General features: G+C 44.2%; 3 protein-coding genes across 4 annotated transcripts; 2 read left to right on the top strand and 1 right to left on the bottom strand.

Moving 5' to 3' along the window:
• Positions 1–6,956: 6,956 nt before the first annotated feature.
• On the top strand, positions 6,957–9,515 carry nup42 (nucleoporin 42). Its single transcript, XM_083680385.1, has 7 exons — positions 6,957–7,253; positions 7,482–7,737; positions 7,827–7,915; positions 8,007–8,083; positions 8,224–8,310; positions 8,455–8,548; positions 8,776–9,515. The coding sequence occupies exons 1-7, from the start codon at positions 7,052–7,054 to the stop codon at positions 9,336–9,338; spliced, it is 1,368 nt and encodes a 455-aa protein (XP_083536511.1). The 5' UTR covers positions 6,957–7,051; the 3' UTR covers positions 9,339–9,515.
• A 498-nt stretch (positions 9,516–10,013) lies between these two features.
• Positions 10,014–18,490, top strand: tert (telomerase reverse transcriptase). 2 transcript variants are annotated; one of them, XM_083680890.1, is made up of 16 exons: positions 10,014–10,315; positions 10,809–12,051; positions 12,216–12,405; positions 12,505–12,658; positions 12,746–12,913; positions 13,081–13,242; positions 13,391–13,492; positions 13,667–13,752; positions 13,892–14,008; positions 14,496–14,567; positions 14,816–15,004; positions 15,351–15,477; positions 15,577–15,638; positions 16,194–16,318; positions 16,497–16,634; positions 16,991–18,490. In XM_083680890.1, the coding sequence occupies exons 1-16, from the start codon at positions 10,100–10,102 to the stop codon at positions 17,092–17,094; spliced, it is 3,255 nt and encodes a 1,084-aa protein (XP_083537016.1). In that variant the 5' UTR covers positions 10,014–10,099; the 3' UTR covers positions 17,095–18,490. The 2 variants fall into 2 exon arrangements, with proteins under 2 accessions (XP_083537016.1, XP_083537015.1); XM_083680889.1 differs by having other exon boundaries at positions 15,550–15,638.
• A 185-nt stretch (positions 18,491–18,675) lies between these two features.
• slc6a18 (solute carrier family 6 member 18) lies at positions 18,676–23,924 on the bottom strand (the record flags this gene model as incomplete). The annotated part of the gene is made up of 12 exons (XM_083681212.1): positions 18,676–18,879; positions 19,204–19,366; positions 19,672–19,831; positions 20,089–20,293; positions 20,458–20,614; positions 20,830–20,958; positions 21,047–21,159; positions 21,371–21,481; positions 21,939–22,120; positions 22,473–22,610; positions 22,758–22,898; positions 23,765–23,924. The coding sequence occupies 12 exons, from the start codon at positions 23,922–23,924 to the stop codon at positions 18,676–18,678; spliced, it is 1,863 nt and encodes a 620-aa protein (XP_083537338.1).
• Between the last annotated feature and the right edge of the window lie 24 nt (positions 23,925–23,948).

Below are 23,948 nucleotides of genomic sequence, written 5' to 3'. Positions count from 1 at the left end.
GTAAATGACACTAATACGCTGTAATTGCCTATCCCAGGAATGAGCCACTGACTGTGTTGCAGGCAGAGACTGTGTTGCTTATGTCCCTATCTTCTTCTCATCAGCCTAAGTCTGCAGAGAGACTGTATGCTGAGACTTTTATGGATTTTATTGCATATAGTAGAGCATTGATTTGAATGATTATTGATAGAAACCGGAATTTGAATGAAATACAAACACACTCACAGACATGTTTTCACTTTCCAAGCAGTGAATTAATAACGAAGCAAAACACTTAATAAATGTTTGTTTATTCATCTGCATTTACAGTAATCATGTTTTGCCTTCAGTGGAGTATTTCCAGACATGATTACAAGGACACAGATCCACCAATGCCAGTGATATCAATCACTATGCAACAACCTCTTTGGTCATTGGAAATAGGCTGGAAGTTATATAATTCTCTGCATTTCTCTCATGCTTTCATTAGGTTGCATACAGCCTATATGCATAACATCACATTTGTCCAGAGGCGAACTTTAAATTGTGCAAAATAACTTATTTTGAACATGACCCTTCAATACTGGATAACAAGTCTCATGATCAATAGTTGAGTCCAGCATAAAGCATTTTAATTAACATGGCCTTATTACCTGTATGTGTGTTGACCACATATATAAAAGCACAGATATAACATTTTCTTATTATTCTATGGTGTTAACAAGCAACTATTGAATAGTCACTTTTTCATTTGTTATACCTTGACAAATATGCATTATTTACCCTGTAATTAAAGTAATTACACCCCAATAGAAATATACCCTTGGAACCCATTAGAATCATCACATAAAAACATTATCAATTAATTTTCAGAACAATATTTCAGATATATCCTTCATATAATATTACACAAATAATCCTGGAATGTGAGTATCTATGTGTATTAAACTATAATCCTGGTCTGCGTAGCTATGTGTATTACACTATTTATTGTTTTGATCCCCATAAGTTACTGAATTAACTCAGCAACATCTACTCTTCATGTGTTCAGGTAAGTCTTTTGATACAAAATGATAAGTATAAAAGCATAGTGATTGATTGGTTGAAAGTGCTCTTTTCTCAAAACACACAACTGGCATGTCATTCATGACTTCATTCCAAGGCTCTGCATGGAGTATCCAGAGAGATTTTTCTAATTCACTCCTCTGCACAGGTAGCATTCCTTATCAAAAGCTTATAGTCCCTACTAACAGAAGGCTCAAAAATTAAAACATGTTGTTAATCTTTTGTGGCTATCTTCATCTTCCACGTCATTGTGAAAGCCCTACTAAGAAAGGGCTAAAAAGTCTTTGATCACATTTTTCATTATCATCTTCATCTTCCTCCTCATCACCGCGCATCTTCTTTCCCAGCCTTGTCTTTATCCTGATCTTTGTTGTCCAGAGGAAGACTGGAGCGCACCCTTCGTTTCTCCTTGAACCGGCCCGAGCGTGACACCCTCAGGTTCCTGCGACAGGTCTGCTCGTTGAAGACCGGCTCAAACTGAGAGTCATCAACCGTCTCATCGCTGAAGAGACTGGTGCCTCTACTCGCCTGTGGCTGCTCGGGTTGTTTTGGATGTTGTGTCTGTGGTTGTTGGTGGTCAGTTTGGGGCTTGGAGGCAGAGGCAGGGCCTGTTGGTCCCTCTGTTTGGGCAGCCAGAGGGTTCTGGTCTGTGTCATGAGTCTGGGGCGTTGTGGCACTACTCCTCCTCTTACCCATGAATGCCCACCACCAAGGAACTCTCTCTGCCATCTTTTACCTGCTAGACAATAACAAACAAAAGCAGTACAGTAATGGTGGTCATCATTTCAACACTGTTCATTGCATTCTTGTACTCCCATTTCAGTGAGATATGCACACAACACACTCTTCTACCTTAATGTGAATCATATCTGAATCCGTATCAGTCGTAGCTTCTTACATACTCCTACTATATCTTGTGTAACTATTAATAACTCCTGTGTAAAACAGGTTTAATGTGCCGTGAGAACAGAAGCGCACAGGCAGAGACTGTGATTCATGGTTTAGCAATGCGCGCAGCACCTCTCTACCATCGGGTCACTCACCTGGGCAATCCGGGCTATAGGACAAGACAGGGGGTGCAGTGGGTCGGAATTGTCAGTGCAAGTCTTGAAGAACAACCGCTAGTCTGTGATGACATCGAAATCCATGTCTGATGATGTCTAGCATGGAGCTGAACTCACTGGAAATCCTTTATGTTGTGCGTCCGAAAAGTGAGTGCAAATTTGAGGCTACTAGGAAAAACTCTCTCCACTTATGCAAGACCTATTTCCACCTCTTTTAGGTACCATTCTTTAGGTGAAACAGCGTGTCTCGTTGCTGTTTCAGTGAATCTCTGAAGAAATTACGAATGAATTGACAACTTTATAAGGAGGCGTCTAGCCTACGGCCTTCAGGTTTCCGCCTCCGAAACTCTGATTGCGGAGCACCTGTCCGCGCCTCTGATTGGTTGAAACCTGCAAGCCGCTCACGTGAGCTGTATTGTTCGGATAAAGCCACTACAAGGGAGGGTTGGGCTTGTGGTTTCCAGGCAACGGACCGCGGTGCGCACCTCTTCCTTCACCGACAAATTACACGAAGCCCCTTTGTACCACTGTAAACAATAGGACCTAACCCGTAGCCAAGAGCCAAGTGATTATTTTAGTTTTCATATTGGTCAGCTGAAATAGCACATTAACACGACGGAATGAAAATAGAGTTGGCGCTGCGTTTTTATTACAACTATTTTAATTACCACAACAACAGGTAATTAAAAGGCCGACACCGGTCAAAAACAGGTTATGCGCATATAAGGCTTGGCTACAAGTAGGCGATCGTCCTCGTGTACATGGCTTATTGGTTCACAGACGAACTCCTGCTTACTCAATGGAAATGCAATCAGTGCTAAGATAACATGAGAAAACCTCTCAACACAGAACGGGCAAGAGAGGAATCCCGTGGCATTTCACTACCATTGCATAGGTGTGAAAGTTGACGTAAACTCAAATACGTGGACAAAAGATGTCTGGACTGGTGCCAGTTTCACTTGTTGCGTTGCTTGTTAGATGTGCAGGTTCAGGTTCCGGATGCTTGGGCATGGTCACATACTGTACATTCATGAGTGTTGGAGTTTCTCTCTCTCTCTCTCTCTCTCTCTCTCTCTCTCTCTCTATCACACACACACACACACACACACACACCACACAAAAGCACATGGCCTCACACACATGCAAGGACAGCAATTAATACATGCCCCAGGTATTTCAAAGAGGATAATGAGGGTTGGACAAAAAGAGTTACACATTCACTTTAATCATGTGTGAAGTGGAATACCACAGGGCAATGGAGGCGATAGAGAAATGATTCTGGGTTGGTGGTGCTAGATTATAATGTTCTCAGGTGGGATGTGTGAACGGGAATGATGTGATACCAGGGCCAGTTGCAGCATGGTTTGTCTGGGTGGGCATTTGGAAATGTATGATTGGCTCGAAATGACAGGCTGATACCCATCACACTAGGATGACATGGACATAATCTCAGGCAATGTCTGTGTACAGGTGAATGCTTTACAGGTGGAGGAGTGAGCGAGTGGGATGGAGTAGGGAAATTACTCAGCATTTCTAACAGCAAAATTTGAACCTGTTTTCAGAAGGGTATTAAAAACAGAATTCCTACTCTCAACCTTTTTTATATAATGCTTGCTTTAGGTGTATGTACACATCCAAAGACCCAGTAATGGGTCAAAAATGGTCTGTTCACTAAAAGAACACTTTGGTAGCATATATCGTGCATATTCATAATGCTTTATGTTTTGTTATACCCTGTGGAAAATAACGAAATAAACAGCCTAGTTATCTTCCGGTGGAGGACTAGTGCAGTCAGAAGGGAAATCTCTTTTTGGTATGTGGTTTCTATAACTTAAGAGAGAGGTTATCCTCAGGAATGCTTGTCTAAATGGTTTCTGTGTGCGTACATCTGGCCCAGATCAGAACAAAGACATAGACGGAAAGGGGGAGGGAGGGAGATTGGAGGGTGGACTCTGGGAATACCTGAGAGGTTTCCCTCCTCTCAAGCGAGAGAGAAAGTTCTCCTGGAAGAGCAGGAATGTGGGTAAGGCATCCCTGCTCTCTGTCTTACATGACTGTCTGCATACCTGGGGGACTCCCTCCCCCTCCCACGCTGATCGAAACTGCACAGGGACCACTTCTCATATCACCATAACCAGTGGTGCCCCACACACACACCAAAAAGCAGACTTCTGACTTGATGTAGGTCTGTAGGTCCACCAGGTGGCAACACTGAGCATGACATGGTAGACGAATCACACAGAATGAGGGAAATACCTCTGTTATTACAACAGAGGCGGATGCACTATGGGACAGGACCATACATCGTTCTGTAACTGTACAATGTTTCAACTGTACTGTAATTCAATAGGCATAACACTGAATTTTGTCACTCTACTATTAGGTTACACACAAAAATGATAGGTTACAAAGGTTACCCAAATGTACACATGCATTAACTTTTTACAGTCTGCAATGGATCAAAGATTAAATTAAACAAATCATAGTAGGGTAACCATAGGGTATAAATCATAGGGTAACCCCTTGCAATGCAAGTAGGTGTGTGGAATTACATCCAACAGCTGCTGAAACAGCTGCAGTAAGGTGGTTAAAAATAAAGCGGACTCCATAAGTATTGGAAAGAGGAATAATTAGTCTTCTTTTAGCTCTATATTCCAACAGTTTAGATATGAAATGAAGCAATTACTATGGGGTCAAAGTACAGATTCTCAGCCATAATTCATTGGGTTTTATTTTCAGATTGGGTTCATCATTTAGAAAGCATTTTTTAATCATACTCCCCCTATTTCAGGTCTCCAAAAGTATTGGAAAAAATAATATAATGTCTAAATAAAGTACTTGTGTTTAGTATTTGGTCAAAATCCTTTGCATGCAATAACTGCCTGAAGTTTGCAACCCATTGACCCCACCAGACACTGTGTATATTCTTTGGTGATGCTCTGTCTGGCTTATACTGCAGCCAACTTCAGTTGTTGTTTGTTTTGAGGTCTTTTGGATAAAAGCGTCAGCTAAATGGCATATATTATTATTATTATTATTATTATTATTATTATTATTATATACATCATTTTCAATGAAGGTTTGGTTCAACCCTTAACTTATAGTGTGACATTTATATTTCATGTTGATATTGGTCTATATGGCCTACTGAGACCCAGTTGTGACAACATGACCCCTCATGAGTCCTCATTACCAGACAACTCAGTGTATGCCTACAGTGTCCTAAAAGTGTGTGTGTGTGTGTGTGTGTGTGTGTGTGTGTGTGCGTGTAGATCAATGAGTGTTTCTGTGTGATTGTATCGAACAAGGTAGCCCTGTCAAAATAAGGTGTGCTAAGCATGAGAGAGTGAGAGAGTGAGAGAGTGAGAGATAGAGTACAGAGAGACAGCCTGTTAGACTGGTAGAGTCGGCTGTAAAGCCTGTCACAGGAAGTACTGTCCTGTATCTATACACAAAAAAGACTGTTTACTCTCTAGGTCAGACAACTCAAACCTCCCAGGCTTTGTCTAATATACTCTTGTTCAGACAGACAGACAGACAGACAGACAGACAGACAGACAGACAGACACCCATTGCAGTATCTGAGGTCCAGATAAAAAAAATAGAATGTATCACATATGGTGCATGACGCAGGATTGTTGTCAAGGACAAATACAATAATGCAGCTTGTTGCAGGAAATCTAGGGTGGAGTGTGACAAGTGTGACTGATTGTGTGATTGTGGGACTACGGGACTGTGAACACGGAATGGCCCTCCAGGTGAAACTCACCTGAGCTTCACCTCAGAGAGCTGTTGGTTGTCATGGCAACACTCCAGACTCTGAAACTATCTGGAATGCAGGGTTGGCATGCAGAGGGAAAGTCACTGTTTCTCCTATAGTCCCTCTTCCTTGTTCAACCTCTCTATGTCACTCACTCCCCATGTCTCTCTCAGTCTTGCAACATGATCACCTGCCTGATAAAAAATGTTTACATGGCAACTGCCATCAGATTAATATAATTACACAAATGAAGCCAATCTTGATCCATAAACACATTGATTAGTCTATTGTGTCAACATATTGTGTCAACATACACTCACCGAACACTTTACCAACACTGGGTCTCATATCACCATCTCATGGTGCCCCACACACACCCCAAAAAGCAGACTTCTGACTTGATGTAGATCTGTAGGTCCACCAGGTGGCAGCACTGAGCATGACACAGTTACACAGAATGAGGGAAATACAGCAGTGGCAGATGCACTATAGGACAGGACCATACATCATTCTGTAACTGTACAATGTTTCAACTGTACTGTAATTCAATAGGCATAACACTGAGGTTAGGGCCTCCCTTTGCTCTCAAAACAGCCACAATTCTTCATGGCATTGATTCTGGTCCATGATGACATGATTCCATCACTCAATTCCTGCAGATTTTTCAGGTGCACTTTCAAGCCACATCCCAAAGGTGTTATATTGGATTCAGATCCGGTGACTGGGAACCCCACTGAAGAACCCTGAACTCATTGTCATGTTCATGAAACCAGTTTGAGACGACTTTTGCTTTGTGACATGGTGCATTAACAGGTGTTCCTAATAAAGTGTTTGGTGAGTGTATACACATCACACTTTACACACACACACACACACACACACACACACACACACACACACACACACACACACACACAATGTTGAAATATGATATGAATATGAATATGAATTTATATTAATCCTTTCTATATCTGCTAATAATGATGAAAGTGTCAAATATAACAGTAGGTAACTACTAAAACCAAACACGTGGAGCGCTATTGCTCCATGACGTAATATGCCTGCGACATTTCATGCGGCATTTTCAATATGGCGTCATGTTGAGGAAAATAATGCCCAACTCGCAAACTATTTTATCAAAAGTAAAGAGTTACATACAATTTATCGGAACGACAACCATACTATGACAGTGTGCAACTTTTTTCTTCAAGGCCGATGTCGATATGGCGATAAGTGTTGGAACGAGCACCCGAGAGGAGGGGGAGGGAGAGGTGGTGGTGGAGGAGGTGGTGCAGGAGGAGGTGGTGGCGGCGGCGGCGGTGGTGGTTATGGAGATTATAACAGTCGTCCGCCTCAACAATCGAGCAACAGAGGCAGTGGTGGAGGTAATGAGAATCAACTTATTTCATCTGAAATAAATGAGTAAGACCGGGTGACAGACTGGTTTTGCCTTTTAGTCATTTGAATTATCGTACAGTACTGAAATTCAACAGTACTGAAGTTGATCAGGCCCACAAATGATCATTGATTGCGATTTATAATTTGATAGCATTAGTACCGCTATTATGTATTGGTCTTATAGGCTGTCTAGCTAATGAATGTCATTTTTTCAGGGTTCGGGAACCGAGTGTGGGTGAACCCTTCTCAGAGATCCGGAGGAAACTACGTTCAGCCCTCGTCCTTCTCCTCCCGTGCCAGTGATGACTGGGGTCGCGGGGGTGGCGGAGGCGGCGGTGGGGCAGGAGAGAGGGACAGTGTCAAGAGCTCCGATTTTAGTTTTTCCTCTCCTAACAGATTTTCACCTCTCGGTACACCGAGTACCTTTGACAAGGGTGGGAGAGGAGGCGGAAACGAAAATGAGAAACACTTGTGAGTCAATTTGCTTGGTAAGATTTGAGTTCACAAAAGTAGCAGTCTATATGTGGGTTTATTATAATAGTTGTATCTCTCTTGCCCAGGGAGACCATCCAGAAGGACATGGAGATTTGGGAGACCTCGGGCCAGTGGGTTTTCTCCTGTTACTCTGTCCTCAAAGACACTATCTCAGGTAAAGACCTACAACAAATGGCGTGAAAAATAAGGAAACAGAATGAATGTATTGAATAGGAAGAAAAATAATCACTTTTTCCTTTCTGCAGGGTTCACAGAGCTCTCGCCAGAAGAACTGAGACTGGAGTACTACAACAACAGAGTCTCTGGAGACCTGCAGGGCTATGTGAGTTCAATCACGTTGGCATTCATTTATGTCATTGTATTTACCTGTATTCATTTACCAGTGTAGACCCAACAGTAAAGGGTGATGAGGACATCTGACTGGGCTAACTCAATGCTCTTGCTCTTTCCGTGGATTTGAAGGCTAATGGCATCAACCAGCTGGTCAACCAGTGGAGAAGCAGAGTCCAGGAGCTGAGGGCTATGAATGCCACCACCCGCATCGCTATGGTGAGACACACACACACACACACACACACACACACACACACACACACACACACACACACTTCTTTTGAAGGATGTATTTATACAATGACCAAACAGAAAGCTGTATGTGAATGGACCGTTATACTGTGTCCTCTCTTTTTACAGCTTGCAGAGTTGAACAACCCAGCACCTCAGGCCTCCTCTGGTGGCTTTGGGTCGACAGCGACTGGATTTGGATCCTCCAGCTTTGGCACTGGAGGTAAGGATTAAATCTGTGTTGTGTGTTCTTCATAGTAAGAGATATATATGTTTATAATGTGGCATGTGGTCAAATATCTAAAACAATTAATGTGAAAACTGAACAGACTTTCTCTGTCACATAGAAGACATTTCTATCTGCAAAGTTCAGAATGATACACATCACATTATATGACCTAGTCCCTATGAAACAGTTTTTGTGATCGTGGATTCTCCTTCTCTTTGTAGGTTTTGGCACACTGGCACAGACCCAAACTCAGGACAGCAGTGCCAGCAGCTTCAGTTTTGCTGCTCCAAGTGGAGGATTTGGTTCCTCAGCCGCCCAATCCGGCTCAACCGGCTTTGGCAGCGCCACAGCAAGTGCCACACAGCCTCCATCTGGGTTTGGCTCCTCCTCTTCTTCTTCCTCTGCACCCACAGCTGCTAGTTTCTCCTTTGCTGCCCCTGCCGCCAGCAAGGAGCCACCCTCTTCTGGGTTTGGAGGTTCCGCATCTGGGTTCAGCTTCTCCTCATCGGCCAATAGCGGCGGAGGATTTGGGAGCAGCTTCGGTGCTGCAGTGGCAGCTACAGGTGGAAGTGGGGGTGCGTTTGGACAGACGAGTGGATCTTTGTTTAGGGCGAGCGGGACTGGGACAGCAGCAGGGACAGGCTCTGCTGGGGGGGCTACAGATAGTCTCTTTACCCCCCAGAGCGAACTGACTCCAGACGAGCTGAAAGAGTTTGGGGGTAAGAGGTTCACACTGGGGCAGATCCCCCTTAGGCCTCCCCCCGCTGAACTTCTGGTGGTTTGACTGTACTTTTACCATATGGACTCATCCAGTTCCGGTATATAAACGCAGCTGCAGAAATGAATGTTGAGATGAATTGTGGCCAATTATATTTTGCTTCATAGAACTTCATTGATTTCCTTTATTTGAGAATAGAATCATATGTGGATGGTTTTGCAATAAAGAATTTTTCAATTATGATTTGTCGTGTAGTTTGAGTGCTACACATGTAACGTCTTGTGTGGAATAAATAGTACTTTGTATATTGTATTATTGTCAGGTTTTGCAGAGGGTGTTTTGGATGAGTATATGACACATTCTCTAAAATGACTGCCAGATAAACATATTATTTGCCAGCAAAACATTTTTATTATAAAAAATCATCAATTAATATGAGTACATAGAAAGTATACGCATGATAAACAATTACAGATTGATCTTATCAAACATACTAACATAAACATCCGTCTAAATATTTATTTATTTATTTTGACGGCAAAAGCATGAGCAAAGAAACTTAACGTAGAGAAAGGAGTTTAAAATTTAAATAACTTTGGACTGCACCAGAGAGGGATATGCGGTCGTACGTTGACTGTACCACATGGCCAACTATACGGTTACCCAATTGGACGGGGAAAATAAGCGACTGCTCATTGGCGTAGATTGTGCAAGCTGGTATCTACAGTTATGGACGCAATCTGAACAGGACTGAAAGTTTCAACACAAATACATGTGTACATACATTTTTACCACATGTTCTCTGGTTTGAGGCATGTGCGGGGAACATGCCCGGTGCAGATATTTCACGGGTGCTCGCCATACTCGGCTCTCTGTATCCACATGTACAGACCTTGGAGGAGTTTGCAGAGAGCCTCGTGTACAGAGAGGGACAAAAAGTGGTCCTTATCGAGCAACCCGACACGAACCGCTTCATATCTTTCGTCCGGGAAATGCTCGTTTGCTCGGACAAAAAACTGGAGGATGTCCCCAGCTGCAGCCAGGTATCTATTTAATTTCGCAATTCGAACTTGTGGTTGCCCAGCCAAAAAGCGTTATCAGCTGTTGCAGTGCAGCTCAAGGTTGTGATCAGATGTTTTAGTTTCTATGGCCACTATAATGCATCTGCTCATTGATCTCGGATGCACCCTGTCATTCAACATGTCCCACTCCTTACCCAGGCTACTTCATTTCAAAGCTGTGTGGCTAGTTCCATCTATGCCATTATTCTAGTGTGCCCAGCTGCATTTGAAGTCCTAAATTGTAACAGTTTTACATGGTGGAAAAGCTGAAAAATGCATTGTTTAGACTCGGGGCACCCTCTTTTTTGCAACCTGAACATATCTCATGTTTAGGCCGTGCCTTGAATGGTTTGATTCTCAAAAGATTTGCAACTTTTTATTCAGTGCAATGTAGTAGCAGTGGGCCACTCCTTTTCAATACATTTAGGTAATTATAAGGGTTCATTATAATGTGTTCCATGTTGTCCGTCCTCAGATCTGCACTCTGCCTGAGCTGTTGGCGTTAGTTCTGAACAACCTGAAGCGGAAGAAGAAGAGGAACGTCCTCGCACACGGATACAACTACCCGTTCCTTGCCCAGGACCGTGACGCTGACCAGTTAAAGTTTCATGGTGAAGTGACTCAGAGTGCGGCATACGTTCATGGCAGTGACTTATGGAAAAAAATTGCCCAGCGGCTTGGCACAGATGTCATGCGCTACCTGCTGGAGAGCTGTGCCATCTTCGTGGCGGTTCCTCCGTCGTGTGTGTTCCAGGTGTGTGGTGTACCGTTGTACGACCGTGTATCCATGGGATCAGTGGCAGGGCTACACCTCCAGAACCGGTCCAGGCGGAGGACTACAATGTCGTGCTCCAGAGTGGACAGGATGGCGACCTGGCACAGGACTTGTTGGGATCCCAACCTGAGCAAGAGGAGGAGGAGAAGGGAGGGTGGTGGAGACACCAGGAAGAGGAAAAGGGAAAAGGTGAATGAAAGAGAGGACAGTCGACCTGGGAAGAGGAGACGTGTGGAAGGGTTTACCGAAGACTCAAATCAGGTGTCCAGTGGCACTGGAAATGAGCAGCATTCAGTGGAAATGAAAACCGCCAAAAGCAAAAACACCAATCCCCCTTTGGAGGGGGGTCCTAGCTGGAGATCAGGGATGTTTCCCCCTCTCCCTCCTTCCCAGTGCTTCATCCGCACCCTCGGCATGCTCTACGGGGGGAGGGGCATGCGTGGCTTCTTGCTAAACAGGAGGAGGAAAGGAGGGGCTGAAGGGCCAAGGCGTCTGCAGGGGCGGGACTTACTCAGAGTGGTGTTCTTTGAAGGTGTGGCTTATCTCAACGGGGGGGAGAGGAAACCAAAGAAACTCCCCCGGCGTTTTTTCAATATGCTGCCCCTCTTCAGCCAGCTGATGCGTCGACACAGGAGGTGTCTGTATACCAAGATCCTCCAGAGGGTCTGTCCAAGGATTGGAGAGAGAGAGGGAGAGGGAGAGGGGGTCATGGCCTTACTCCTGCCCCAGCACTGTGCACCTCACCGGGTCTACCTGTTTGTCAAGGAGTGCCTCTCGACGGTGGTCCCTCAGGAGCTGTGGGGGTCAGACCAGAACCGACTCAACTTCCTGTCCAGAGTCAGGGGCTTCCTGTGTATGGGCAAGTTTGAGAGGCTCTCATTGGCTGAGCTGATGTGGAAGATTAGTGTGAATGACTGTGATTGGCTGAAGATCAGCAAGACAGGTGAGAGTTGCTGATCACGTGCCCTCTCTGGCCAGACTGTCTCATCCACTAATGCATAGTCTGAAATCAAGCTCTTGCAACTACCCCTGACACTGCTTGTAGATATGAAATAATCAGATCAGAAGCCTTTACCCATATTGTTTACACTACCTCTCTTGCCCCAGGTCGCTGCCCACCCAGTGAGCTTGCGTATCGGACGCGGGTGCTAGGACAGTTCCTGGTGTGGCTGCTGGATGGGTACGTGCTAGGCCTGGTCAGGGCCTTGTTCTACGTCACAGAGAGTATGGGACAAAAGAACGCCCTGAGATTCTACAGACAGGAGGTCTGGACCAAGCTACAGGAGCTGGCTTTCAGGTAACACACACACACACACACACACACACACAGCAGTTATAGCTCCTCATTCTCACTCTGAGACAAGTGCCTCACTAATTGGTGTGACCTGGTTCTCAGAGGTCACATCCTCAAGGGTCAGGTGGAGGAGTTGACCCCGGCCCAGGTGGCGTCCCTTCCAAAAACCACAATCATGTCCCGCCTCCGCTTCATTCCCAAGACGGAAAACATGAGACCAATCACACGACTGATAGGTGCAGATGCCAAAACAAGGGTACATCTCAAGAGTACTTGTTTTTTTAGTCGACCTGTGTGTTACAATATGTAATAAGTATAAGTGTGTGTTTAACCAACCCTTCAGCTGTTCCAGTCGCGTGTGAGGGACCTGTTGGACGTTCTGCGTGTGTGTACGCGTTCCAAGCCCTCTCTTCTGGGCTCCACGGTTTGGGGGATGACTGACATCCACAGGGTCCTGCGCTCTTTCGCCCCCTCCCAGAAAGACCAGCCCCAGCCCCTTTACTTCGTCAAGGTTGGCTCACCTGTATTTCTATAGCTTGTCAACTTGTGGTACAGTATATGGTTTCTGAACCTTTTTCAGTGTCTATCGATGTTTCTTTTTCAATGGTGTGTGTTCTCTTACTCTCTCTGTCCATCTCTTTAAATGCCCCCCCCCCCCCCCCCCCCTCTGTCTCTCAGGTGGATGTGAGTGGGGCATATGACAGTCTCCCCCACTCCAGACTCCTGCAGGTGATTAGTCAGGCTCTGTCACCTGTCCAGAAAGAGCTCTTCTCTGTGCGAACCTACGCCAAGGTGTGGGCCGACACCCACGAGGGCCTGAAGAAGACCTTCATCAGACAGGTTCAACACACACACACACACACACACACACAGACACTCACTCAACACCTGCTTGGGAATCATATATCTGCAAATACTACGGATTGGGCTTTGTTTTGTTTTTTTAGCAACATGAGCTTTGTTTTTTGTTGTTTGTGTCTGTGTGTAGGCAGACTTCTTGGAGGACACAGTGGCATCAACGAACATGAAATGCTTTTTGATGTCACTGCAGAGAGAGGGCAAAGTTCATGATGCCATACTGGTGGAGCAGGTGAGAGAGGCAGCCAATTTGGAGAAAGGCCACAGTCCTGCATATTAGTGGACAACATGGCTTCCTACAAAGTATTAGAACAGACGTTGATGTAAAATCCATCCACTATGGCCCATGTCTATCCATCACAGAACACTGCTTTGGATATGCATGTAAGTTGTGCTTTTTGGTTAGTATTTCTCCACAGATGTGCATGGAAAAGATGTCCTAGAGTTCTTCACACAAATGCTCACCGGCAGTGTTGTTCAGTTTGGGAAGAAGTAAGTCTATCCACTTTTTCTTTATTTCTGTGTAGAACTCTTGTCCAGAAAAAAATGTCCAGGTCAGATTCCATGTTGAATGTACATTATGTTATTGTTCATGTGGAAGGTGAGAGAGTGACAGCTGTCTGTGTTCTAGAACGTTCCGTCAGTGTTGTGGGATTCCTCAGGGTTCTGTGGTGTCCTCCCTGCTGTGCTGTCTCCTTTACGGTCACATGGAGAAGGTTCTGTTTAGAAACGTCACAGAGAAAGGAGGGTAAGGAGATGAATGACAGGAAGACATCTCAACAGTCTTTATGTTGAATTTGTTAATTGTTCTTTTTGAGTCCCAGAACACTGTATCGTTGACCAAACGTCCACTCTAACTGCAATCATTGATTGCCTTGATTGTATGTTTGTGAATATAATGAAGTTGGTACTTTTCTCAATATACCTAGGGGTGGTTTCCTGGACACAGACAAAGCCTTATCCCTGACTAAATTGTGCTTTCAATTGGGATTCTCAATTGAAAATACTTTTGGGAACTAGGCTCAATCTAGGTCCTGGAAATAGATCCCTAAAGTATAATGTTGATGGCTGAAGCAAGGCTTTTCCTCTATTTCTAATAGTCCTAATAGTTAGAGCTAGACACACTGACCAGCAGAGGGCGCCCTTAGAATGCGTCAAGCAAACATGCAAGCTATTTGTGTGTGTTCTCTGTCTGGGAGTAAACTCTGCCCCTCTCTCTCTTTGGATGGTTGGAGGTGTCTGATGAGACTGATTGACGATTTTCTCCTCATCACTCCTGACCTGAACCAAGCACAGACCTTCCTCAAGTATGTCACCTTCTCTCCGTGTCCTATTGGATCATACCACCACCACCACCACTACTACCACTACCACCACACAGGGCCTCTTCCCTGAAGTTCACTGAATACTGACTACTGAGATGCACCCATGGGAATATGAACCGTTATTGGAATGAAAAAACTCCCCATCTCACCTGTATTAGTGACTAGGGGCATATTCCAACTACTTCCATCACTACACGTTTGATGATGTCATTTCCTTTTCCTGTGGGAAGGACCCTAATGGCTGGCGTGCCCCAGTACGGCTGTGTGGTGAACCCCCAGAAGGTGGCTGTTAACTTCCCTGTGAAAGGGGATGAGGGGTCCTGCCCTTGGATCCGTCCTCTGCCTCCTCACTGTCTGTTCCCCTGGTGTGGCCTGCTGCTGGATACACACTCTCTGGATGTATACAGTGACTACTCCAGGTACACACACACACACACACACACACACACACACACACACACAACCTTGAGACATTGGCCTATTTTTTATGGTTTCTTCTAAATTGTGCAAAGCAACATAGAGGAGGTGGCCCTTGCCCTAGTGGGTGGCTTTTTATGGCGGATCAGCAGTGTAAAGATAGCTTAAGAATCTAGTGAGCCTAGCCTACTGATATCAAATCGATTGATAGATAAATGAATAGGAATACATTGTAATCACATGTAAAGTATTTTCAGGTAACTGAACATGGCTCTATTTGGGGGGTACCAATGCCTGATTCAATGGGGTGCAAAACATTCTAGATAGAGATTGTTTCTCTTCTCTCAGCTATGCCGGCCTATCCCTGCGCTACAGCCTGACTTTAGGCTCCACCCACTCGGCTGGGCAGCAAATGAAGAGGAAGCTGATGTCCATTCTCAGACTCAAGTGCCACGCCCTCTTCCTTGACCTCCATGTGAGTTGTACTCCATCATTGGCTCTGACTAACTGTCTGTCTAGGTTTTATGAAGTCCTTTCATCACGACAGCTCTGTATTTTTCCTTTGTATTTTCAGATCAACTCCCTGGAGGCCGTGTATAAAAACATCTACAAGCTAGTGCTGCTGCATGCGTGCAGGTAGAGTGTAGTTTAACCGGGGTTACCTGGTAGGGACACACTGACGCAGTGTTGCATGGTTTAGTTCTAATTCAAAGTGTCCAAAGTTGTTGTTTTTTTCACTGTTGCTTATTCACTCCTTTGCACATCAGTACTGTAGGTGTGCAGTATCAAGGAGTCCCTATGTGGGTGTGTGTTACTACTAGCAAAACAACGTTTCCCTGATCTCCAGAGTCCTCTCCTTACTTGTTGTTGTCGTATCGAACCAGCGATACTACACATAGGACTTTAGACCCTCTGGCAGTGGGAATAACACAGAACCTCACCGTGACAACGCATTTAAAGCCAACAGATTAATGTTTAACGCATGGGAAGTTTTATAGATGATTTCATGCTGTTAATGATTTTTCTGCTTCTAGTATGATGTATTGATGGCTCCATCAAGCGTAGGAGCTTTCCTGTTGTGTGAAACTACAGTAGATTTCCTCTTTAGATCTGCAAACATTCAATAAGTTAGGTGACAGGTGTGGTTTTGGACTAGTTTATGATCTGTGGTTTATGGTTGTTTTGCGGTAGGTTCCACACGTGTGCCCAGAGTTTACCCTTTGGTCAGAAGGTAGCCAAGAACCCTGACTACTTCCTTCATATGATCTGGGACTTGGCAGAGTACACCAACCAGCTCATCAGACTCGGCAACAAAGGCAAGCCTGCCTGGCACTCTGTCATTCTATCCTCCATTAGTATCTGATATTATCTGCAAAAGTTTATCTTCAAATTGGAGGATAATTAAGCTATTTTTCTCTGTTTTGGTATATCCTACCATCTACTATCCCTCTTTCTCTCTCTCTCTCTGTTTTTTTTTGTCTTTCTGTGTCTCAGGTGTGGCTCTTGTCTCTAAGACTCAGACAGATTGTCTGCAGTGTGAGGCAGTGGAGCTGCTCTACTGCCTCTCCTTCCTGCTCGTTCTTGCACGCCACCGCCCCCTGTACAAGGACCTCCTCCTTCGCCTCCACACACGTATGTGCCTGGCTACGTACTAGAGTACCTAATGATCCTATTCTGAAGACTTATCCCTATGAATGCTGTATAATTGCACAACTGTAAAGATCCACCCCAACAAAAGAATGTCACACTTTGCTGTAAGTGTGTGGGATTAGAGAGACAATAATGGCCCTCAGATGGCCCTCTGCCCTAATAGTCACTAGATGGCTATGTTTCAGGCAACAAACGTTTGTGGTCAACAACCCCTCTCTCTTTCTCTCTCTCTGTCTCTCTCTCTGTCTGTCTGTCTGTCTGTCTGTCTGTCTGTCTGTCTGTCTGTCTGTCTGTCTGTCTCTCTCTCTCTCTCTCTCTGTCTCTCTCTCTGTCTGCAGGAAAGAGGCGCCTGGAGAGGAAGCTGGGGTGTATAAGGCTGGCACGGATCAGACAGGCGGCCACGCCTAAAACCCCGGAGGATTTTAAAGCCATCCGGGCTTAGAGGGTTGTCTAACCCCATACAACCTTCAATCCTCTAGAACGCTAACACTGCCACAGATCGTCAGCAAAGAAAGGTAGAAGATTATGTCGTAGAATTTAAGTCATAGTATTTTGAAATAAAATACCGTTAACCAGAGCTGTTGATTCATCCAGAGACTTTATTCACAAAGAAAGAAGCCGTTTCAGATTTGCAAAGTTGAACCCTTTCCACTTCAGTTACCTGTCCTTTTATAAACATCACACAGGTCATTCAAATTCCTGTCTACTTACACCAATGACATTTAAGAACTACATTTCGTCATCCCGGGAGATACTCCTATCTGGCTTGGTGCCAGTAAGTCTATTGAAAGATCAATTGACCCAGGATGTTATCTAAAGCCTTTTGCCTTGGCTGTTTACAACTGTGTTTATTACTCATCTATCCTGTCCTTAGATCACTCTATCTTGTTTCTGCAGCCTTGAACATTTTACTTCAAAGCATTCATACCCTCCAGTCAACCCCCACTATCAGATCTCACCCCTTCTGAGATGTTCCAGGACCATCTGGTGTCCTTGTGACCTTTTCCCCTAGGTGTGGGATTATAACCCCATATATTGTCTTTAAATTTACCATAATTGTAGTCTCTGTTTTGTACTGCATGAGGACAGTTGGGATTTGTTCTTGTTTCAGCATTCTGGTTTATTAACTTCACTGTACATTGTGCTCTTTTGAGATGTTGAGCCAAGTTCTGTCCCTGTGGGGAAGAATGATGGGTATATGTGGTTTGACCAGCAATGTGGTGAAGACAGAGGCTGTGATGTGGCAGGTTCTTTTGATTTGAAACCCCAAGCAAAACACATCTCTCACACCAGACCGAGAGAGAGAGAGAACTCTTATTAAGTTGATATACAACTGGATGTGTCAAAGACCCTTATAAATATCAACCGGAAGATCAATAAAGATGGGATTGTTAAAGACTGGCCATCTGGACTTTGTCTGATGATTTATTGTGTTTCCCATAGCAAAGCAGTTTTCTCATAAGGAAGTATATCAGATATGTCATGTGCTCTGTAACTGTTTATGATTATTGGAAAAAATAGTGTTTTTGCCAATATGTTGTACACACACATTTAATTTAGTTTTATGCTTTGTGTGCCTTTTTTATGAAAAGTGCAATTTTTGTTACAAATGTGATGCATCATTTCATTTGCTTTTTTTCCTTTCCACTTTCTTTGCGTTATCTATACCTTAGTAAGGTTTATGTATTAGAAAAGGCAATTCTGCTTAAAGGAATAAGAAATATTTGATATCACAGATATCATGATCCTGTACAAACATAAAATTGTAGTTACTAAGAATACAAAGTATGTATGTAGTAAGCACATTTAAAGATAATAAAAGATATTGACTCCCTCCATTCACATCTTCAGTCCTCCTTTTCATTTACTTTCTACTTTAAGATGTGAAAACAGTGAAGAACATATTGATAATCACTAATGAATTATAAAATAAAATAAAAATAACTTCAGTCTCTTTGATTGAGTCTTGGGAATATCAAAGTCTTCCACAAGTTGACGACAGCACGTCTCTCAGGCGTCTGGTCTAGCTGTCGACATCATAGCCCTCATTAACATAGGGGTTGGGGCTGTTGCTGTCGTGGTCAGAGGAGCGTCTGTGTTTCATACAGCAGGTGAACCTGTAGAGGGCGACCAGGGGGATGGAGACGACAGGCACTGTAGCCAGGAAGACACAGATGGCAAACACCCAGTCTGGGTACGGCTGCACGTCTGGCTGAGGGAAGTCCACCTGTAGAGACAGTCAGGTTACTTGTTGAGTCACATCTGTAGAAACTGCATATTATCTCTCAAAATTAATTGAGAAGGTTTTTTGACATGACAAGCAGTGAGCTGATATGGTAGTTTGTACAATACACTGATAAACTCATTTGTCTAAACTGGATTGGTAATTATGTACCCATACATACAATCATAAACATAAGCTTTACACTGTGGCTCAAAAATTTAGGCAGGGCTGCATTACAGGGGGTGTTGGACACATAACAAATCACATCACACTCCAGGCTCATGCCATCCCAGTATGCAGTGACTGTACAGTCATCATGGCTCTTACAAAGTCAGGGTTCCATGCCGGGTAGGTAGGGTGCTTCTGCAGCTGGACAGCCACGTAAGCTACAAACACAACTAGGAGCATCAGAGGGCTGATGACCAGCCAGCACGCCCGCCAGAATATGTTGGGTCTCCGCCCCGTCATGAACTCAATGTCATCACTGAACCTATAGGGACACAGGCATGTTCAGCTCGGAGCAACACACTCGTACAATTAATTTTGATCATTCTTGATGATGAATGGAGGCCCCCAGCAGAGCTGTTTTAGAGGCAAACCCCAGAACCCATATCTTAAACCTCACAGAAGTGTTACATCTCTCACTGTATGTTTGTGTATCTCTTTTGTTCCTCATATCTCTGTGTGTGATTTCTTTAAAATTGTGTTTTGTGTGGACCCTATGAAGAGCATGTGCAGCTAGAGTCATAAACCAGTAGATTGACATACAGATCGAAGCAGGAAAATGGATGTTACCGTTTTATTCCATAGACGTAGCTCACTGCGATGATCTCAAATAAAGCTATGATGAGGAGCGGCACAGAGCCCACATAGCCATTAAAGATCTCCAGCCAGTAGTTCCCTGAACCCATGGTGAAGATCAGAGCCACCAGGAAGCATACCATGCAGATTAACGCTGAGGTGAGAGAGAGGGAGAGGTAAGTGAGATGATGGAGTGTGTGTGTGTGTGTGTGAGAGGGGGGAGGTTTCTTCGTTTCAACCGCACATAAGGTAGAAACATCATCAAACCAGACACCATTCTGTGTGATATAATCTGTCCTCTGAACCCATGTTGGAAATAGCATGTTTAGGGGAAGGTTGATCTGGGGAGGTTGATCTGATTCTAGATCTGTGTGCTATATGGGTTAGATAGAGCCCTTTGTGGACTGGTACCTGTGGAGAGCTCCTTGGGCATCCACTTTGGTAACAGCTTGAGGGCGATGAGGGGGTTGATGATGCCCTCCATGTTGCCAAACATGGAGGAGAGGCCCAGGCTGAAGAGCATGACAAAGAAGAGCACTGCCCACACCTGAGAGCCTGGCATCTCTATCACAGCCTCTGTGAACAAGATGAACGCCAACCCGGTGCCTGATGCACTCTGGGGGGAAAGGAGAGCAACACAGGGGGAGTGGGAGCAGTGTGAAAGAGAACAAGAGAGGCGGGGACAGGGAGAGAGAAAGAGACTAAGTGGGATTTCATTGAAGGACTGATGTATAACTATTAAACTATGTTCCTTGTTTTCTTAACTCTTTGGTTTAATACCTGGTCAAGGAATGTCTGCAGGTCGCACTCCTTCAGATTCAGAGAAGAGACCGTGTCTGGATTAATCGCGTTCAGGTAGTCAAACCAGTGGTCGTAGTTTTCAACCGTTATGTTCTGGTCCGAAATCTCAAACTCGTTGGTAAGCGCTATGATGTTACTGGAAGTTAAAAACAAACCAAATCTTCACGTTGACGTGCCAAAGGATAATGATGACAGCAGTTCTCACACACATGGTCCTTCAGTGGAGATCTGGTCCAACAGGTATCTTAAAAACCCAGGGCCTTCATAGAGTACATTCAGATAAAAACCCAAAAGTGTTAGGAGAATGAAGGTGTGGACTGTTAAACATCAGTGTTATGTCATCATACGTACTTATCTAGACAGGAGATGTAGTTGGAGTGAGCCTTAAAGCCCAGGATGGCGAAGATGGGGATGGAGGCGTAGATGGATGTCAAACTGTTTATAACTCCCACTAGAACAGCATCCATCTCACAGTCATTCCTGACACACAGAGGTCACATGATGAACTTGATCATTTTGAAAAGTGAAATAGATCATAACTGATGATAATGATGACTGTTGGTCTTACTTCTCGTTGTTGTAGCTGGAGAAAGCAATGAGGCCCCCGAAGGCCAAGGACAGAGAGAAGAAGATCTGAGTAGCAGCATCCAGCCACACTTCAGGTCTCATCAGCGTCGCCCACTAAGGAATAATATACAACATGATAACCAGTCACTGAGGGAATCAATCTCTCTCTCACTCTCACGCATGCATGCATGATCCATAAACAAAGCTACTACACATACAGGCCTATGACACCTTACACAAATGCACACACACACACACACACACACACACACACACACACACACACACACACACACACACACACACACACACACACTGTACTTACATCAGGGGTGAAGAGGTAGGTTAGACCTGCAGTAGCTCCAGGCAGGGTGAGGGCTCGCACCAGGAAAATGGTCAGTACCAGGTAAGGGAATGTGGCTGTTATATACACTGCCTGTAGAAATAGCATACCAAACACATCACTGACCAAAATGACCCTGTTAGGTACTGCACTACTTATACTGCACTACCTGTATATATTGTTCACACTGCACTTTTCTGCTTTTTTGCACTTCTGGTTAGACGCTAACTGCATTTCGTTGTCTCTGTACTTGTACTCTGCACAATGACAATAAAGTTGAATCTAATCTAATCAAATCTAATCAATGTTGTCACTGATACTGCAAAAGTACAATGTTTGCACCCAGCAGGGTGAACATCTATTTTTTACCAACAGACACCTGGCAAATAAAAGTAAGGGGGTGGAGCTTTCAATATATTGCTTTTTGCTCACATCTATCTCACCCTGTCAGATCTGGTGAGAATTATGAGTGGGCTTCAAGAAAAGTTTATGGTTAGGACCTGGGCGTGAGCATCGGTTTGGCACCCACTGACATGGCACTGCCACCCACCTTGCCAATGGTCTCGATGCCCCTGATGAAGCATATGTAGACGATACACCAGGCTGAGGCCAAGCAAACGACCATCCACCACTGCAGTGAGCCACTGGTCTCAATGTCGGGCGTGATGTTCAGGGTATGCCGGTACCAGAAGTAGTTCACAGGCGTGCTTTCCACACACTCCTTCACGTAGCCTGGTTTAAGTTGCCATGACATTGAAAGAGAAGGTATTTGTTATTCCATTTTTACATGGAACATATTGATAATGTAGGTAAGCCTATGTATGTCTTTGACCACACAGTGCCTCTTTAATTTCTGTATCTGGGACTGAATAGTTGTGTCTTTCTGTAGGTGTCTTGTTCTGTCTTTGTCTGAACCTGTTGAATAAACCTGTATCAATTCTGAAGATTTTGTGCAGTAACCTCCATTCCCTATATTTCTAGTTGCTGTTTTTGTTGCATTCTCATGTGCAATAACTCTTGTGTAACACGTGTAATACATATTACTGGAACTCTTGGAGTGCTGTATGGGGGGGTATTAGGTTACCTGTGAAGTTGTCATTGAGTGGGCACTGACTCCAGGGCAGAGGATTCTGAAAGGAGTGGAAGAAATACCACAACACCCAGGCAACGATGGTGTTGTAGAACAGACATACCAGAAAGGACACCACCAAAGAGGCAACACCTGCACACAGGACGACACATCTTTGACATTTGAACATTGTGATAAATGTCTTTCCAGTACTATTGAAACAATTGTATTAGTCAATAAATGAATCAACCAAAATAATCCAAAACTATTTTCTAGATATTATCAGTCTTGGATACCTACCGAGTCCCCCCAGGTAGGGTGAGATGGAGTTCCAGACACCGATGCTGCCCATGCGGAGCCTCTGTCCAATAGCCATCTCCAAGTAGAGCAGGGGCAGGCCCTCAAATACCAGGGCTATTAGATAGGGGATGAGGAACGCACCTAGGGAGGGCACAGCCGTCAATGTCAGTAAGGTCGGAATAGGGAGACGTGCCTCTCGACACTAACGTGAGGTTAAAGCAGTGTTTTCCAATCGCTGGAGTTAGGAGACAAGAGTGGGTAGGATCTCTAGCTAGGTTGTCTTGTAAGTGAGAGTAAAGGTGAATGACCACTTTACTTTATATAGGTTAGATATAGGTTATAGGAATGAGGGAGTATGAGCGGAATCTAGATCTGTGTTTATGATTAACCTCTACTACAGCTATGAGGGAGCTATGAGGGAACTGAATGTATAGTAAGTAGACATTTAAAAGTATTCCTAAGTTAACGTCCCTGAGTTATAGTTAACTTATTAATAGATCCGAGATCCGTTAGAATCACAAAGAGGTTTTTTTGAAGTGCAGAAGAGGGAAAATGGGTGAAATAGTGTAATAATAATGTTTAATAATGTTTCTGCATGCATTAACACTTTGAAGAGAGGTCTTATATATTTTAGAAGCTATTCCATTACAGTTTAGTGTGGGATCCATTCATAAGTAACACTTTTGCAATGCAGACCTATTTGATAAATACGTATTCATTAGTATTAAAATGAAAACATTGAATGGATAATAAGAGTTAGTGTATGATTGAACAAAATACTCAAATATCAAATTCTACATGATTTGTAGGAAGCAATCTTCATCTTCTGACTCAAACAAACAGTTGAATTAACAAAAAATATTTGTGACATGGATAAAAGGAAAGAGGCAGATGAATGTTGATTAATGATCATTGCCCCTGTCATCTCATTCATTGAATAGATTGGATTGGATAGATGAAAAAATACTGGAAGGATGTGTACCAAGAGACTAAAAAGAGCATCTTACCTCCTCCGTAGATCTGGCAAAGGTAAGGGAATCGCCACACGTTGCCCAGTCCCACCGCAAACCCAATGCAGGTCAGCAGGTACTCAGTCTTGCTGGCCCATTTGGGCCTCTCCTCTGCCCCCTTCGTGCCCTCCACTGTGGCAATGCTCTGAGCACTCATCTCCTCTGCTCTCAGCAGGACCAC

Source organism: Argentina silus, assembly GCF_951799395.1.
Source record: "Argentina silus genome assembly, chromosome: 11".
Taxonomy (NCBI): domain Eukaryota; kingdom Metazoa; phylum Chordata; class Actinopteri; order Argentiniformes; family Argentinidae; genus Argentina; species Argentina silus.
This window is presented reverse-complemented; position numbering and strand designations above follow the sequence as displayed.

Excerpts from the sequence above, each read along its gene's own strand:
- nup42 (XM_083680385.1), top strand. The coding sequence starts at position 7,052 with ATGACAGTGTGCAACTTTTTTCTTCAAGGCCGATGTCGATATGGCGAT. Across the intron at positions 7,254-7,481 it reads CAACAGAGGCAGTGGTGGAG|GGTTCGGGAACCGAGTGTGG; the intron begins GTAATGAGAATC and ends TCATTTTTTCAG. Across the intron at positions 8,311-8,454 it reads CCACCACCCGCATCGCTATG|CTTGCAGAGTTGAACAACCC; the intron begins GTGAGACACACA and ends CTCTTTTTACAG.
- tert (XM_083680889.1), top strand. The coding sequence starts at position 10,100 with ATGCCCGGTGCAGATATTTCACGGGTGCTCGCCATACTCGGCTCTCTG. Across the intron at positions 12,914-13,080 it reads AGCCCCTTTACTTCGTCAAG|GTGGATGTGAGTGGGGCATA; the intron begins GTTGGCTCACCT and ends TCTGTCTCTCAG. Across the intron at positions 13,753-13,891 it reads GTTGTTCAGTTTGGGAAGAA|AACGTTCCGTCAGTGTTGTG; the intron begins GTAAGTCTATCC and ends TCTGTGTTCTAG.